Below are 18,347 nucleotides of genomic sequence, written 5' to 3' on the forward strand. Positions count from 1 at the left end.
TTACCACCTATCTAGCATACCCTAAAAACACATTCAGTGCATTTAGTAAGTTTGCAACATTACGAGCTGGTGAAATTGTGACAACATCTCTGTATGAGCAAAATAACCAGACAAAAAAATTATTTGCAATTTGCAAGTACTTCACAAATATAATGCAATAAAGGTGCAGTAAGGATATTACAAAATATCATAATTAAAATGTTCTGCCTATAAGATCCCATTTTCACTCTTTTTTTAAAACAAAAATTTCTTTCCTTTGTGTCCGTCAGGGTTTTGAGTGGGATCTGAAGGGGATTCCTCTGGACTCTGGAGCTGAGATTCACTGTGTTGTTAAAGATCATGAGAAAATGGGGAGAAACAGGTACTCTGTGCTATGCTAATTATATGCATTCAGATGTGGCATCAAAACACTGAAGAAATATACAAAATGACCCTGAAAAAACTTCTTTAAGTAGTTTTCCTTTTATAGGCAGGCAAGTGTCTCAGATGGTGACAGATCCTATCATTAGAGATTTCCAAAAAAAAAGAGGCATAATTGTTTTAAACAAGAAAAATAGATCAAACCCATAAATACAACTGAAGAGTAAAAGGGAAAGGTCTGTTTTAAACTCCAAACGGGCTATATTTACTTTTAATCTCTCATCACTGGCAGCTGTTTGTAAATCATTTTAAACCTTGTGCTGGCCAACAGACAGATAAAGAGACGATATGTACAAATCACCCCTGGGATAATACATTTAGGATTGTCATACTATGTTTGACTAGATGGAGCTGCACATTGTCACAGTAGAGATGTGGCCAGAGGACCCCTCAGTGGGTTATTTTTGGATTACTTCACTCGATCAAGATGTCACACCAGTCAGTTCTTTCGGAAGGGAAGGGGCAGGAACCAAAGAATCAGGTCTTCCCCTCATTGTGGTATTTATTCTGCCAAATTCCCACCCATTCACTCTCTGTTGTGCTGAAAGATGAATGGATCCATAAATCAGCCACTCAAATTACAGTGGAACTTGACTGTGTCTCAGCTCTCAGCATAAATCCATTATCGTTGGACTAAGTATTTGTTTTCTAAGGAGCTTCAAGAAAAGCGATTGGTCGTCTTTAAGTTTCCTGAAGACGTTTCACCTGTCATCTGAGAAGCTTCTTCAGTTACCCACTACTGATCATGTGCCTCACCACATGAGCCAAAGTGTGAAAAAAGGCATGGGTCATGAGTTTTCCAATGAAACCATTGTGAGACCTTGGTACACCCTATCATGTGACTTATTGAGATCACCTAAAGCAAGATGGGATTGGGGGTTGAGGCACCTGTGGAAGGGATCTCAAAACCGCGTTGTAGGTGGCAGACCACCTCCTCTAATCAAAGATGGTCATTCACAGTGTGGATAGATAGCCTCTTGAGGGACAACTCCCACTAGAGTTTAAATGCCATTTGATTTTAGAACTGAAGGAGTTTCTCAGATGAGACATGAAACATCTTCAAGAAACTTAAAGAAGTTTTTTGTTTCATAACTGGATAGAGTACCATGACCTGGATGACTGAGAACTTACACAGCATTTTTTGTTGTCGGTGATTTTCTGTTCACCTGGACTTAATGTGTGAAGTACAAATTTGTCATTTTGGGGTGTATTTGCTTTTCCATGTTCCTTTGATCTCTCTAGGCATTACAACTTTGCTTGACAATGTTGTACAGTAACAAAAATAACCACCAAGGTTGGGGAATAAATGTTGTAAGATGTCAGAAAATGACTGTGAATGGGGAAACAGGGAAACTAAGAGTTTATCAGAGACTAGGCACAGGTGCAACACCGTTAGGGTCATGTGGTAAGAGCTGTAATTCAGTCCTTGAAGTCTATAACAGATGGATATCACCAAATACTGGGTTTCCTTCTTTGAGAGGCTTTGCCAGATAATGCATCTCATTATTGGAGACTTTGGCAATGGCATGCATGCCTCCTCAAGAGTGTTCGTGCTTTGGCCAGATGTTGGGAAGAGGTTTTTTTGTTTTGTTTTTTTAACAAAGGAATGAATTTTGGGATCATCAGCTTTTCTTGGTTGTTGCTGGGCTGGTTAGTGCATTCCTAATTTTTAAGAATTTACCAGTCCTAAAGTTTTCTCTCTCTTTCTGATATGTTTATTTGATTTTTTCAGCCCAATGGTGGCTGACATATTAGGATGATCTGATATCGTCGTGTTGGTGTTGTTCCTGGAACAACATTTACAACATTGCAAGTGACCAATCACATTGTTGTGACGTTATTCTTTGGCGCGCCAAGCCATTCGTGCATTTATGAAATTCCAATGTTGCAAGGACAATATCAGTTCTGCTTAGCGTTTATTAAAGGGTTAGGGTTAGGGCCCGGGTCCGTTGATCGGCGGACAGAGGCGGTTTCTCGCAGCTTAAGTACAGTTTTTTGTTTTACCGGTTTTTCCCGAAGTCGCAAAAGTATGATGTCACAACATTCTGATTGGTCACTTGCAATGTTGATCCTGGAACAACATTTACTATGTTGATCTGGGAACAACACCAACACGACTATATCAGATCATGCGACATATTAATGTTGTCATTTCTTTGATTCTCATACTGGGACTTCCAGGGAAAATGTACTTGGGATCAACTCCAGCTGTGTCTTTAAAGATGTTATTTTGTAAATAACACAGTTGTTTTTAAGATCCATCTCTGTGTTTCTGGTGTGTGTCTCTTTCAGGTTTCTGGGGGAGTGTCGGCTAGGTCTTAGAGATGTGCTCAACTCTCCCAATTTCGCCGCCACCTTCACCGTCTCCTTGCTGGACACTAAGAGGAACAACACAGGGGTGAGCACACGGAACTGCACTGACTGATTAATCTGCAGCCTAACTGCGTCACAAGTCGATTATAAATGACTCAAAGTTTCCTCTTTTGAGCTTAAAATAAAGTGAGCAACATTTCTGAATCATAGTTGATTTGTTATTTCCTTCTTTGGGATCCTTAATAAAAAAAGAAGAATCAGAAACACAAAAATGTCTCTCCACAACAAATAAAATGAACTATAAATAACTGCAATTGATTTTATTAGATGGGTTTTTTGCTAATCTGCTGACTAAGGCTGATCAGGGCTGTAATGTCAAGAAAAATGGTCGACAGGTGGTTAGTGGGTGGGTCTTGGACTTGATGAGGCACTGATGTGTTCATGTGCTGCTGGGGAAATCCAACATGGATTTTCCGTTTATATTTCTTGTACTTTTTTGTTGGAAAATATGAACTCATGAGTTCAAAATTAGGCAAAGGTCTTGCTGGAAGCAAGAGATGTTCTTTATGTTTTTCATCTTTTTCCGTTTGTTCCAAGTGTGTGAGCACTACTATTTATCTTATATCAGCAAGGTTATGTCAAATTTAATTAACTCTAGTAAGCACTGGTACCACACTGCAAGAAAGTCCTAGCTTGCATGTTCTCTCCGTTCTGCATGTATTCTCTGAGGGTCCTTATGGCAGCCGGGATATTGTATTCTAGGTGTTTTTTTTTTTTTGTTTTTTTTTTATTGTCATTGAAAAGACACCTAGAATACAGTATCTATTACTGACTAGTATTACTGGAGCCTTTTTCTTTTTTAAAATAAAAAAAAATTACTTCTAATGATGAGAAACCTTCAGCAGCTGATGGTTATTCAGTGATGAAATGCTTGATTTTCTTTTTCCTCTAATTATACAACATTGCTCTATGGAGACCCACATTGACATAATACAGGTGTAGCCTAGAAAACCAGTCATCACAGCTACTGGTCTAACCCAACACCAACTAAAATAAAATTGTTCAGTAGTTTTAGTTTCCAAAAAAGCTCAAACTCAAATTGGTCTTTAAGAAGAAGATGCAGAAGTATAAGATCTGGGCACGCACACACATGCACGCACACACCTTGGCAGCCAAACCTATAGCAGCAAATGAAACACTGTTCTCTTCCCCATCCTTGCTTCCTGAAGCCAAAACAAAGTCTTCCTGTCACTGTCAGACTGGACCTGATTGATGCCACATACATGTGCGCACACCCACACACACACTGTATGCTATGTACAATGTGTGATTTATCAGGTTTTTTCTTCATTAGTCATAGAAAGCAAACTCTGTTACAAACAAAAATAAAACTAATATTGTTTCTTCAAAGATTTCTTGATGCATCTGCCCTTACAACTGTTTGCTTCCACAAACAAAATCTTACACAGATTCAGTGAGATAGAGCCAAGAAATCAAGAAAAACATGTCAAGATATTCACATTCTTAACATCTACTCCATAGAAACTGTAGTCTGACCAGAGTTGGACACGCCGAGTCTGATGAGTTTGTTTACAGAAACATAACAGCTTATCACTTAAGCTGCTTTTTCCTGTTGAAGGAAACAGTAGAAGCCACCCCTGCTACCACAGGGTAACTCATCTTGATTACAGTGTGCAGGAAACAGGTCTTTTCTGGTGGTGGTGAGGTTAAATGCCACTTTGAGTTTGGGTAGAGAACCATAAGTGAAGAATGGTGGGCTCGTCCAGGATTTAAACCAGGGACAAATTGCACTTTAAACTTGAACCAGACCAGTGAAACGGTTCTTTCTGCCAGTGTGCAGAAGTTTAACTACATATTTAATCCCTGAGATATCTTATATACAAAAGTGAAGTACTATTTCAACTGAAGGAAAGTCAGCACAACTCTTTGAGCTTAAACTAAACTACAGAAATCTATAATTGAATTACTTTGGTGAAATACAAATGGCTACAGGGGAGGTCTTCATCAGTAGGAAAAGTTGTAGCTTATACAAATAAACTATACAATTACACAATTAAAAGTCCAAATATTATGTTCTCCTTTGCATTTTCCGAAAGCGATCCAGTGTCCCAGACTGGAATCTTTGCCAGGCCAAGTCATGTTTGACACCCCTGCCCTAGACCAATGAGCCACATGTTTTATGCATAATTTGTGCTGAGGTGTATGATGAAGTGAAATTCTCTAAGTTTAATTATCCCAACTTGTAGGGCACAAAAAACCCCAAAACAAATAAAACTGCTAAAAAGTGCTAAAAAAATAATTGCAGTTCCTCAAAAGGCCTGTAGAGGCACTAAATAGAAGTCACGACTTCCTGTCTTAAAAGCTTAAACTTAACAGCATTAATCACAGCCTGGTTTAAATAACTGTTTTGGCCTCGTTGGATAGTTTCCACCACCAAAACAACTGAACACAGAGTGAAATGGTTTTATAACTCAGTCTTGCATCAGTTTTAGTAAATCTGAAGGTGGGGTGGCAAACTCTGTCTCTAAGCCTAACCCGGATGATACAGATGAATAGCATGGGTAGCATAAAGGCCACTGCAGTTAAGTTACTTATTAAGTGCCATCCGCTGACCTGCTCTTCCATCATCTTTTACTGTACTTCTCCAGAGACGTATACAAGTGTCCTATGCATTCACTTCCTCTTTGCCTTCTTATGTATGATTAGTTCCAGCTGAGTGTGCACCTGTTCGCCATCCTCTCGTTATCCTGCCTGTGTATTTAAGTCCTCAGTCCTCAGGCCACAACAACAAATGGTCCTCTGTTTGTTGTTGTGGCTCCCCACATTTGCTGTGTGTTCTTGCATAAGCACCATGTTCTCTAGCCATGTCATGAAATGTTGAGTGCAAGATTTTTAGTTCTAGTTTATCTTTTCTTTGTTTTCTTTCAGCATTCATATACCTAGTTTTAGTTTGTGTACTCCAGCAATAAAGCTGCCACCTTTAGTTAAGCATTTTGTCTCCAAGCCCTGTGTTTGGGTCCTACATTCTGCCTGCCACACAGCCAAACATGACAGATCTTCTACAAGTTGTGTTTTCTGCCTCCCATAGGCCACGCTGACCCTGCAAGTTTCCTACCTTCCTCCTCCGGGATCGGCTCCGATGTTTCAGTCTCCTCCCCAGCTGGACCCTCAGCCTCATAACAATCCCAGTGTGGAGCTGGACACGGTCACAAGTAACCTCAGCGTGTCATATAGTGAAACAATAATTGCAGTGGTGTGAAAAAGTGTTTACCCCTTTCGAGATGCTGTGTTACTTTTACAGCAGATGTAATGACACACATACACACATTGTGGTCAGCTGACCACTCCTGGGGGGGTCACCACTGTTTCAAGTTTTCTCCATTTGTGGGTAATGTCTCTCACTGTGGTTCACTTGAGTCCCAAAGCTATAGAAATGCTTTGTAACCTTTTCCAGACTGAGCGATCTCAATTACTTTGTTTCCCATTTGTTCCTGAATTACCTTGTGTTGTGGCTCCATGTCTGGCTTTTCGTCTACACCACTTTGTCAGGCAGGTCCTATTTAAGTGATATCATCAATCACATTTTCACACAGGTTTTTTCCTCCTTTAATAATAAACACCTTCATTTAGAAACTGAACTGCATTTTGTATTTACTTATTATCTTTATCAAATATTTAAACTTATCTGATGATCTGACACATTTATGTGTAAAACAAAAACATACAAAGACACTGGAAGAGTGCAAACACTTTTTCACACCACTGTATGTTTTTTTCCCCTTCTTCTGTTTCCATTTGCCCAACCCAGTGTCTCCATTTTGTTAGTTTACCCCAAGATTTATTTCCTGGGACTACTTTCTGTGCAGTGATCTCTCTGGATACTTTGGGCGAGGAGGATACAGAGAGTATGATGATGCTTGAGCCCACAGAGGACCAGGGAGCAGACGATGGACGCTCCATGGTGATAATTGGTCCTCAGGGGCCCCCGGGCCAGGAATCCCCCACCGCCCAGACGCCCAAGCGTTCACCGCCATCCTACCACACCCAAGGAGGGCTGAGGAAGAGGAGGAGAGGAGCCAGCAGTCAGCCCAAACAGCTACCCAACAAACCACAGGATCTACAGGTTAGTTACAATACTTAAAAAAGACACATTAAAGGAATACTTACACTCCATACATGTTGCTGTCCACACGTGTCCTCTTCCAGATTCGTGTGCGGGTCATTGAGGGACGACAGTTGCCGGGCATCAACATTAAACCTGTTGTTAAGATAGCAGTTGCCGGGCAGTCCAAGAGGACCCGAATCAGAAAGGGGAACAACCCAGTCTTTGATGAGGTGAGTAAATGTTTTTGCTGCTTTTTATTATAACTTTACATGTTACTTTTTACTCAAACTTCAACTTGCATTTATTTCCCTCCACAGACTTTCTTCCTGAACTTCTTCGAGACACCCTCAGACTTGTTTGACGAACCCATTTTCATCACTGTGAGTGTGACGTTTTTCTCTCTTTTTTTAAAAAATTTGTTTACCTTGAATAAATCCAGCATGTGGGAGAAATTCAACACTATCAGCGTTTCTTATTTTTATCAGAGTTATAATCGTTCTCTTTTTCAGGTATGTGACTCTCGTTCGCTTAGAACTGACGCCGTGATAGGTGAATTCAAGGTAAGAGCTTTAACTTGAGTCTATGATTTCTATGAATATTGGACTGCGGTGTACTGTGATAAATTAGGAGGGGGGGCACGTGTGCTTTGGAAATTAGAAGAACTCAAACATCTGTCTCTGTGTTCTGTTTTCCACAGATGGATGTGGGCACCATCTACAATGAGCACAGTGAGTATATGGTTGTTTGATTTAAACATTTTTAGGTGTATTTGCTTGAAAAAGTTTAAACAAAGATCTAAATGCTAAACTGTAAATTATGTCAGATTGATCAGTCTGATGACATTTTTCATTTACTTAGCTTTTAGCCATTTAGTCAGGCAGCTAGCATTCTCACCTCACCTCACAGCAAAAGGGTTCCTGGGCTTATTCCCTGACTTTTTCCCTTGTGTTAGCTGGGAAAGGCTCCAGCATCCCTATGACCCTGATTTGGATACGTGGTTATGAAAAAGGATGAGTGAAGAGCTGTTCTCACACATTGGCACTGCTGCTGTTCTACACAGCAACCTGGCAAATGAAAACTTGACAAATGTTAAAACGGTCTTTAACCTGCCAGGTCCAAAGACTTTGTGATGTCAGATTGAGTCAGGGTGCAAATGCAGTTAACTGTCCAGTGTATTCAACACTAGCAAGTCAGAGTCTTGTGTGCTGCCTACTACCTGTGTCCATTTAGCTAAACCACATTAGTATTTCCAGGTATGAAAATGTTTCTGAACCATTAGATGATGCCACCCACCGGTTTTCTGAACCACTTTTTGAACCCTCTGTGGTAATTGTTTTTGCTGCTGCCACTTTGTTTTTTGGACCAGAAATAATGATATCTGGATAAGAAGTTGGAGTGCGAAGTTATCAGCTAAAGCTAGCAAGCTTGGATGGACAGCTGTATTCATAGACCTCACAAGCTGTAACATCTCACTTTAAAGGGTCCAGCAAACATTTATACAAGTGTTAAGAGAACAAAAAGCAAAACAAAACATATTTGAATGTATTATCATTGACTGTCAGGGCAGTCAAAATTAAAATATTTGAAGATATATTCATATCAGTGATACTGATGTGTTAAAATCCATTAAGTCTGTCAAACAATGATGCTTACAGCTAAATAGGAATCCAGGGTGATGATTGTATATAATATTTAGAAAATCAAGATCACTTTTTGGTCCATGCCAATCAGAAAGCTAAGGTTTTTTGTCACATGCTCCATGGGTTGCAGCTTGGTGTCATTATGTCTGGCTTTGTGTGAGAAAGGATAACTGTGAAAAGTTTCTCCTGACGTGTGTCAAAGCTGCTTTTGTTTATCCTGAATTTACAAGCTTCTGGCTTTAAACCTCTCTCTTCCTCCCCTCTTTTCAGGGCACTGCTTCTTGAGGAAGTGGCTTCTGCTTTGTGACCCTGACGACCTCTCTGCTGGGGTCAAAGGCTACCTGAAGGTCAGCTTGTTTGTCTTAGCAGCTGGAGATGAGCCACCGGTGAGTTTCATACTCTTTTACAAAATAGTCCTAGAAGGCTATGAGGTCAATCAAGTAACATGAGTTGTTCTATTTTTACATGGTTGTGCTTTTTCTGTGCAACTCATTATCACAAGTGAGTATTTGTACTTTAATGTGATTGCAGGCTGATAAACGTGAGTGTGTGGAGGATAAAGAGGATATAGAATCAAACCTGTTGAGGCCTGCAGGTCTGTCTTTGAGAGGAGCCTCGTTCAACCTGAGGATCTTCAGAGCTGAAGACCTGCCACAGAGTGAGTCTCTGTTGTTATTCTATGCACATTTGATAAGCTTGAAAAAAAAATGTATAAAGATTCCTAATATGCTTCTCTGTCTGAAGTGGACGATGCCTTCATGGATGGGATGAGGCAGATTCTTGGCTTTGATAGCAACAGGAAGAATCTGGTGGATCCTCTGGTGGAGATTCACTTTGCTGGCAAAACGGTGCATATGACTCTATAGAAGTTAATTACATTGATAAAATGATTGTTAGTCAACAACCAAATAAAATAAAACTGGAAAGCAAATACGTTTTTAGTTAATAAAAACAAATGTGGATTGTCTTGTTTTTCGTTGTCAGATTTGCACTAAGACTTTGGAAAAGAATGCCAATCCACAGTGGAACCAGCGCCTGGCCATGCCAGTCAGAGTAAGAAATAAAGACAGACTATTCTTGTGCCAAGAAGTTGTATTTTCATTGTCACTAGAAAGTACATGTTTTTTTTCTTTCTTCTTCCCAGTTTCCTTCCATGTGTGAGAAGATGAGGATCAGAATTCTGGACTGGTGATTTTCAGCTAAAATCTCCCTTTCTCACATTTGTTCATCAAACTTTGCATCATTATCAATATTATTTTGACCTCTTTAAAAGATGGGACTGTTGTGGAGACCCACACCAAAAAATAGGGGTGGGCAGTTAATTTCCCACATGAGGAATTGGGACTGTTGTGCAGTGCCACACCAATAAGCTGAACTCAGTTGTGCTCAGTACTAACTTTATCTCTTTATAAGTCCTAGTATTTCATGTAGAAATAGAAACATTAATTATCCCACCACGCCCTAGTGTATAAGATACATTTTGACCTATGTCATTTTGACCTATGCGCTTTGCATCCTTCTATGGCTTTCTCATTTTAGGGATAGAGCCAGTCACAACGACGTTATCGGCACCACCCACCTCTGTATGTCCAAGATCTCCGCCCCCGGAGGAGAGATAGATGGTGAGTAACAAGTTGCAACCAGTCTGAACTAGACTCTACCAGATCAGATTAGGCTGGTTCAGGCTGGATTTAAACTGCACCAAAGTGTTGAAACTTGCCTGGTTTGATTACTGACATCCAGTGATAATCACACTGTTTGAAGCGTTTAACATCACATTCAGCTCTGCCTGAAAGCAGTTAGCATTAGCTTAGGGAAAATGCCCAACCTGTTTTAGAGATATTTTCAGCGAGGTTTCAGCTGATCATACAGGTCAAAATAAGGTTTTTGTCAACTTTAACTTCAACTTTATTCTTGAGCCACAAAACTATAAAAACCTTAGTTCTGTCTTCTATTTATATAAATATGTGTAATTTGACCGGTTTAAACATGAGTGAAACAGCACTGTCTACACTGACAGCCTGCAGCCTGCTTCATTTTGTTTCATGGATTATCTTTGTGCTAGTTATTACCAAACAGACCTGCAGTGGTTGCTGCGGTAAAGTTTCTGGGCAGGTGTATGACAGACTACAGTGAAGTTCTACACCCTACAGGGTAAAAGTGAACACAGTACTATAGATCAAACACTGAGCTTTATTCGGTTTATTTTTTTTAACACGTCAGCTCAGGAAATGACCCAGTTTGATCGGTGTGGTTGATACTCCCTGCAAACACTTAAGTTATTAACTTAGTACCCTCAGGAGCTGCAGCCTGAATCAGTAGATGCATCTGTTAGACTTTAAACAACTTCTGCCACGGTGTGTGTGTTGTTACACCATTTGCTCACACGTTTACTTGAACAATTAGACGTGATAACTGTTTGTCTCAGGTGCTGCTGTCTGTGTTCACAACAGACTTTTCCACTCTCTCTGATGAAATTTTTGCTAACCTTGTTGACTGTGTGCTTCGACAGCAGTTCTACTGGATAAGTTGTTTTTGAATAAGCAAAACCATCCTTACAAGTGGTGCATATTATAGGATTTCCCTTCCCACTTTGTTGTGCACACAACACAATCAGTATTACTGACACTTTTAAAACTGAGATTTTGACTGTGTTGAAGGAATGCCTTCAAGTGTGTGCAGCTTTGAAATACACCACTTTAACTGAATGCATCACTTTATAGTTTATGGCTTTGCTAGTGTGTTAGTTTTCACCAGGATCTCATAAACATGTCTTTACTGTTGTGGTGACTTCCAAATGTGCACATCTCAGTTAATGTCTTTGTTTTAGCGTTTGAAAACTTGAAGTGTAAAGTTTTGAAACACAGAATGAACCCGTGGTTTGTGCATAAAATGCATGGATGTTTCTTCAGTGGCATGCATGAAGACTAACTCGGTAATGTTTGTGTGGGAAACACTGACACTGCTTGAGTTTTCAGTCTTTGATGCCCCCAGCTGCAAAAAAAGAGAAGGGTGCATGAGCTTTGGTCACTGTCAAAAGTCAAAGTCAACTTTATTGTCAGTTCTGCCACATGTACAGGACATACAGAGAATAGAAACTACGTTACTCTCAATCCCTAGATAAAATAGCAAATGAAATACCACTGCTTGTGGTAAATGTAATTTCTTCTTTGTCTGGAATACGTGAATAATAATGAGCCATTTTAACCAGACCATGATAAGGAAACACCAGAAAAGTAATAGAACATTCCTCACCAACCGGCCTCAATCAGTCCGACTCCCACCTCTCCCCTCCACTGTCACTCAGCATCGGATCACCCCAGGGCTGCTTTCTCAGCCCCCTACTATACGCCTTGTACACATGTGACTGTACACCAACCCACCCAACAAACGTCATCGTCAAGTATGATGATTACACCACTGTTGGTTGGGCTCATCTCTAAAGGAGATGAGACAGTGTACAGAGCAGAGGTAGAGAACTTGTCCTGCTGGGACTGTATGCTTCTCTGAGCCATGGTCTGAGTAACCTTCATCACTCAGGCCACTCACATACAGACTTTATACTCAGATCAAGTATTTTTGCACTACTTCCAAGCACTTTGCAACATGTTCTCTAAAGTGTTTTATATACATTTCTTTTGTCTTGTGTATATATCCCCATATATATTTCTCATCTTTGCTATTAATTCCTGCAGTCTACCATTTATATTTATTATTTAATGTGGCGCACCCACAATTTCATTGTACATGTACATTGACAATAAAGGGCTATTATGTTCTATTCTATTTTATTCTATTGTATCAGTGCAGTAAGCTGTGTCACTGTGCCAGAAGTATTGCAGTACTCAAGAAAACTCTGTTGTATTCTATGGTGCTGCAAAAAAGACCCTTTTTCATCCACTACATCCCTCATTACACCTGGTTTGAAAAAACAAAACAAGTTGGCAAGAGTAAAAATGTTTAACTTTAGGCTTCGAAAGAGGACTTAACGATCCATGGTGGCTGTGTACATCTCTAATAACCACCCATGGTTAAAAGTGATTCACTCACCTTCATGTTTTTCATCAGCTCTTTTCCTCCTTTCTTTAACTTTTGTTGCCAATAACTGTGAGTGATTTCCTGTTTCATGTTGTAAGGCCATCAACCAGATTTCCCTCCAAATCTGACTCACACATAGTGTTGATGCTGCTTCTGGCAGCAAGGGTCTAACTTTATCAGCATTGTTTATGTGGTAAAAATAACAATAATCAGGGACAAAAATATTTAATCTTTCATAGACTTTCTAAAGTTTTTCTAAAAGTATTTTATATTAAGTACCTTTTTCTGCCATTACTCGGTTGCCCACCTTGTTTAAAGTCATGTACTTCAAACAAGCTAAGCTGAAGTGTTTTGCATGTCGTGTTTGGGCTTTGAGTTTGAGTGGCGTTCAAAACACATCTGTTTCCTCTTGTTCTGTGATTCTGAACCATCCTTCCTTTCTACGCATTCAGATGACTTGACTCCACGGAGCGTCCACTCTGGCAGTACGTCCACCATCCTCTCTGTACTGTAACGCTTTTGTGTGCAAGAGTTGGGCAGTCATTTGCACTGTCTCACTTCACTGTTGTGATGTTCTCTTCTCTAAACTCAAATCTCCTTCAATCATGGTTAAATTTTGGAGAAATCTAGAAAATATCTAATCACTGCAATTGTATTTAATCATACCTGCTTGATTCTAATCATAGTTCTGCATCTTAACCCCTCCATAATAAAACATTATGTCCTTTTTGTCCCCACAGTGGATGACAGTCTTGGTTTCCTGCCAACATTTGGTCCATGTTTTGTAAACCTATACGGCAGCCCCAGAGAGTTCACCGCCTTCAATGACCCCCATGAGGCTCTTAACTTGGGAAAAGTAACCTATTTATCTTTGTTAATGCGTTCATGATCTCCATGGCTAGTTTCAAGTCCTTTTGAATTCAATATCATGTTCATTTTGTAAACTATGGACCCATTTGGAGCACAAAAAGGAGAATTAGGCAGAGAATTAGCCTGCTTTTGTGCAGGCCCAGTCTGTATCAGATGAGCACACAGTGTCCTTTGGTTTTAAAATATCAAGATGTTGTTGGATCAGAACATTCAGCTCAAGGCTTCATTAGGAATGGTATCACATGTTTTACAGTACAGTACAGGCTGTGGAGGTGTATTTGTTTAAAGGTTATCCATGGTTATCTACACAGACTGGGTTTGTAATGACAAACTGTGACAGTGCCAGCGTCTGTCCCTTTTTTCTGTCCGTCAGGGGGAGGGCGTGGCATACCGAGGCCGGGTTTTACTGGAACTTACCACGAAACTGGTGGACAAGCCGGAGCAAAAAACTGAAGACATACCCTCAGATGATCTTTTGGTGGTGGAGGTGAGAGATTAGGACCTGATTCCAGATAGAAAGATAGATGGATAATTAGACAGATACACTGATCCCTCTTTTCCCCGCCCCTCGCCATCATGCAGAAGTTTCTCAGGAAGAGGAAGTTCTCGCTCTTCGTTGCATTTTACTCGGCCACGCTCCTCCAGGACGTCGACGACGCCATCCAGTTTGAAGTCAGCATCGGCAACTACGGCAACAAGTTCGACTACACCTGCCTTCCTCTGGCCTCCACTACTCAGTTTAGCAGGGCAGTGTTTGACGGTGAGTCAGAGGTCAAAGGTCAGGCTGGAACCGGTGTGACATTCAGAAGGATAATATTCAAAATATAACTTTATGTACTAATATAAGAAAATTTAAACATTTTCAAGATCCCGACGTGTCAAAAAATGGTTGCCACTACAGACACGTACTAAAGCCTGTGGTGATGCACTTGGCACCCCAGTGTAGTTGGCGTACGTTAACAGTTTTTGCCATCCAGACGAGTGTAGTCAACTTCTCATTTGAAACTTTGTTTTCCTCAGTTTTCACTTGCTGGCTAGGTATAGCCATGAAAAACATCAATGCTAAACATATTACACTTACCCCGTGTGTATAAATATGACGCCTTTGCAATCTCCCATATGAGACAGATTAAGATGCCAATACACACCTTATGTTTATCTGTGAGATACCAACAACTCAGAGTATTTGACACTCAGGGAACTAAAAAGGACTGAAATCTTGAGCTGTTGGGTAGTTTATGTCTGCTGTACACCTAAATGTGTGTGCAGAAAAGCAAGAGAAATGTTCAAATGTAACAAAGTGGTACACTTGAGCAGTAAATGAGTGAAAATAATAATAACAATTACGCATAAATAAATGATATACAGCATATGTAGTGAACAAAGAACTATGTTTCAGGTAGTATGTATTAGTTCTCAAATCATAAAGTCAAATATAGTTTACAGAGGATGATTGGTGTTCAATGATCAGAATCAGATTTCGATGGATCTGCAGTTCAGATGATTAAAAATGTGTATTTTTATAACGCAGATAAATTTCATGCAGATTGTGATTTAAAAACTATGATTTAATTGTTTTTACAGCACTGTCTCTATTCTTGCTGCCTATGTAAATGTGTGTGTGTGCATATGTTTCAGGTTGCCACTATTACTACCTCCCATGGGGAAATGTTAAGCCGGTGGTTGTTCTCTCTTCTGAGTGGGAGGACATCAAGCCAAGGATCGAGGCTCTCAACATGTTGCTGGCCATCACAGACAGGCTGGTGTGTGCCCGAATGTGTCTTCATCTGTACTTGTTACAACTAAATCGAGTTGAAGATTTAAATACTTTATTTTTTATGCAAATATTTAAACATGAAAATAATAGTTGTTTTATGTTATTTTTATCTAAAATTACATTAAAAAAAATCAGTGTTAATAATTTAACTCAAAGCTCCCTGGAGTCGGTTGTTAAATTTGTATGCTGAGCTTTAACTGAGTGAACGGGTTTGTCTGTCCAGGAGGCGAACCTGCAGAGGGTGCAGCTGGCAGTAAAGGCTGGCGGTGATCTGGAGGAGGTGGAGCTCAGAGTGGTGGAGTTGTTGGACCAGCTTATCAGTGACTGCAGGTAAACTCAGTGTTATTTAAACTTATTGTGATCCACTTATTCCCGAGTGTTCATATGTGCTTCATTGCAGGGAGGGAAATCCAGGGAAGTTTTTATTTGTTAATGTGTCATTAAGACTTTGCTGGAAAAAATAGTTAAATTCCTTTAACGACAGATTTTTGCTGGTTAAATTATAGAGTAATTAAAATGATCTCTATCCAGGGAACTGACTCAGTTTAAGTGAGTTCATGTAGCTGCATCAGCCTCAATACATAATATTGAGCTAAGCAGCAATCATCTCTGGAGCATTAAAAGTACATTAATTGTTTTTAGTGACAATAATCTTTGTTCTTTGTTTTAAAAAAAGATATTTATCAACCAGCACGTGCTGCACACATCATTAGCCCCGTGACTTCTCACTGGTGAACTCTTCATTTTCTGCCATGTTTGCTTCCCGTCTTTTTTGCTCTCTTTTCCCAGTGATGAGCTGCCCTCACTCGATCAGTGGCAGTGTGCAACGCCTCTGGATCGCTCGCTGAGGCACGTTCGTACCCTCCACCTGCAGCAGATCGCCGCGGCGGCGCTGGCTCTCAAACACGGCCCGGAGACTGAGCTCTCCACGATGCTGGAGCAGGCTGAGGACTGGGCCAACAGGCTGAGGACCATGACTGAAGAGGTGCGTTTAAATAAACTGCTACAGTTTGAGTCAGAAGCTCTTGATATCTGGTGGGTGAAAGTGAGCACAGGAAATAAAAATAAATAAATTGAGTCATTTTTAAGCAAACGTCATATAAGTTTTCCCTTTTCTTGGTCTTCCTATAATGAATTCAAGTATTAACCCTCTGATGCATAGTGGTCACTGGAGTGGACAGCTACTAAAACGTACATATCTCTTTAATGCATTGGTTTCTATGGTGGAACTGCATATTAGCCTCTAGAGTGCTCTCTGCTGCCATGCTCCATTGAGGTCAATTCAGTGTTCAGTTAGTGCAACTGCAAGTAAATTTCCTCTGAATCAAAGATGGCAGACAAACTGTCACCCCTGCCGACCACTGCTGGCATATCCTGTCAATCCTTCTATGCTAAAAGAGCCCAACAGGTAAAAAAAATATGATGATATGCAGTAACATCTAGGGAAGGATATTATCTGTTTGGAATAAGAAATTGTTATGTCTAATATGTAGAAAACTACAATTAACCATGTGTCCACTGTAGTGGATATCATGCATTACCCACTATATTTTTTTAACATAAGTCATAAATTGTCTCACTGTTTTTTGGGACTGTTTTGGTTATAATTAAGCATATAATTGTTACATTTATAAGCTACTCATTTAAAATATATATTTCTGTGCAGATCAGCTGTAGTTTGAGTTACTATAATAATTATTTTATCATATTTTGTAGACTTCAAATGCAGCAAAGAATAAGGCAGCGTACAGAATAGTCCAGGAAATTCCATCCAGCTCCAGTGATGATGATTTCATTGATGAGTGCAGTGATGAGGAGTTCAGTGATAAGTGCAGTGATGATGAGAGTGGCTGCCAGAGCAGAACAGAGACATAGGAACTACGGATGATGAAGACACAGACAGTCAGGATGCAGAAAGTGAGAACGATGAGGGGCAGGATGAAGAGGAAGGTCAGCATGATCAGGGAGCTGTGGGAGATGGGTACATGGCACCTGACCATACTCAAGCCCGCAAAAATATTTGGAAAGTCCAAGACAATGACTTGGTTGGAGACTTGCCTCCTTTTCTAGGAGAGTGGAAATTGAATGTGGAGGGGAAGGATCCCATAGATTTCTTCAGACATCTGTTTCCAGCAGATCTAATTGATAATATAACATACAACTGGTGGTGGTCAGAGGGCCCGGTGGCGCCAGTGTCCGGCAGCCTCGCCTCTGTCAGTGCGCCCCAGGGTGGCTGTGGCTACATTGTAGCTTGCCATCACCAGTGTGTGAATGTGTGTGTGAATGGGTGGATGACAGGTTGTGTAAAGCGCTTTGGGGTCCTTAGGGACTAGAAAAGCGCTATACAAATACCGGCCATTTACCATTTACAACACCAACTTGTATGGGAAAGAACTGTCAGTAACAAGAGAAGAGATTCTCCCTCCAGCAATGCAAAAGAGGAAGACCCAGTGGGACCCCACAACCCGTGAAGTGGAGAGCAGTCACCAAAGTAGCCTGTGAGGTCAGGTTTGCCACAAGATATCACTGGCCCCAACTGACCGAGGTGAAAAATGCAAACAGGTGCCATGATGTTGTGTGCACACGGAAGACCAAATACATCTGCATGCAATGCTGTGTGCCATTGTGCCCTGGATGCGTTGCAAACTTTCGCACAGCCTAGGTGTGATGAACATAGAACTGTTTGGAGATGCAGAGACTAAGATGTCAGTTTGTGTTTTCTTCCAGCATGCTACTAAGGGCTTGGTAATACTGTCCTGCATCGTTATAGAACTGTGTAGACTCAAAAATGTTTCTCTTGTTGGAGATAGTTTGCCATATTCAGGTGTAGGATTCATAGCTAGGACTGTTGATTGGTTTTGTTATTTACGTCTAAACATTGGGGCCTTATGAGTTGAAAGTTCCAAAAAAATTGCTGAGATGTTTTTCAAAGGATACAAGCAAACAAGTGTTTGTATATTTACAATAGAACACAAGGTAATTAATTTTTACAGTAAATTCACAGTATTTCATGCTAAGTGCTCAGGCGCATGTAGTCCACTGGAGTGGACAAGTTTATAACTTTATAAAAAAAACATATTTTTGAAAAAAAAAAAGAGTTAAACATTTTTTTTCATGTCCTCAGAAGAATAAAAGCACTTAAGAAAAAAATCTTGACCAAGGC

General features: G+C 40.3%; 1 protein-coding gene across 7 annotated transcripts in view; it reads left to right on the top strand.

Moving 5' to 3' along the window:
* dysf (dysferlin, limb girdle muscular dystrophy 2B (autosomal recessive)) overlaps positions 1-18,347 on the top strand; it is a 107,290-nt gene that overhangs the window by 15,893 nt on the left and 73,050 nt on the right. For 4 of the 7 annotated variants that reach the window (XM_080903386.1, XM_080903390.1, XM_080903389.1 and 1 more), the window contains exons 3-23: positions 270-361; positions 2,713-2,818; positions 5,843-5,966; positions 6,621-6,877; positions 6,961-7,089; positions 7,177-7,239; positions 7,369-7,419; positions 7,557-7,587; positions 8,770-8,885; positions 9,031-9,157; positions 9,244-9,347; positions 9,484-9,552; positions 9,644-9,687; positions 10,039-10,121; positions 12,990-13,022; positions 13,278-13,393; positions 13,781-13,894; positions 13,990-14,167; positions 15,046-15,170; positions 15,408-15,514; positions 15,974-16,169. In XM_080903386.1, the coding sequence (XP_080759512.1) occupies positions 270-361; positions 2,713-2,818; positions 5,843-5,966; positions 6,621-6,877; positions 6,961-7,089; positions 7,177-7,239; positions 7,369-7,419; positions 7,557-7,587; positions 8,770-8,885; positions 9,031-9,157; positions 9,244-9,347; positions 9,484-9,552; positions 9,644-9,687; positions 10,039-10,121; positions 12,990-13,022; positions 13,278-13,393; positions 13,781-13,894; positions 13,990-14,167; positions 15,046-15,170; positions 15,408-15,514; positions 15,974-16,169 (2,265 nt within the window). The remainder of the gene's footprint in view (positions 1-269; positions 362-2,712; positions 2,819-5,842; positions 5,967-6,620; positions 6,878-6,960; positions 7,090-7,176; positions 7,240-7,368; positions 7,420-7,556; positions 7,588-8,769; positions 8,886-9,030; positions 9,158-9,243; positions 9,348-9,483; positions 9,553-9,643; positions 9,688-10,038; positions 10,122-12,989; positions 13,023-13,277; positions 13,394-13,780; positions 13,895-13,989; positions 14,168-15,045; positions 15,171-15,407; positions 15,515-15,973; positions 16,170-18,347) is intronic. The other 3 variants (XM_080903388.1, XM_080903391.1, XM_080903392.1) reach the window with 1 other exon arrangement.

Source organism: Rhamphochromis sp. 'chilingali' (genome assembly GCF_963969265.1).
Source record: "Rhamphochromis sp. 'chilingali' genome assembly, chromosome: 1".
In the NCBI taxonomy this organism is placed as follows: Eukaryota; Metazoa; Chordata; class Actinopteri; order Cichliformes; family Cichlidae; genus Rhamphochromis; species Rhamphochromis sp. 'chilingali'.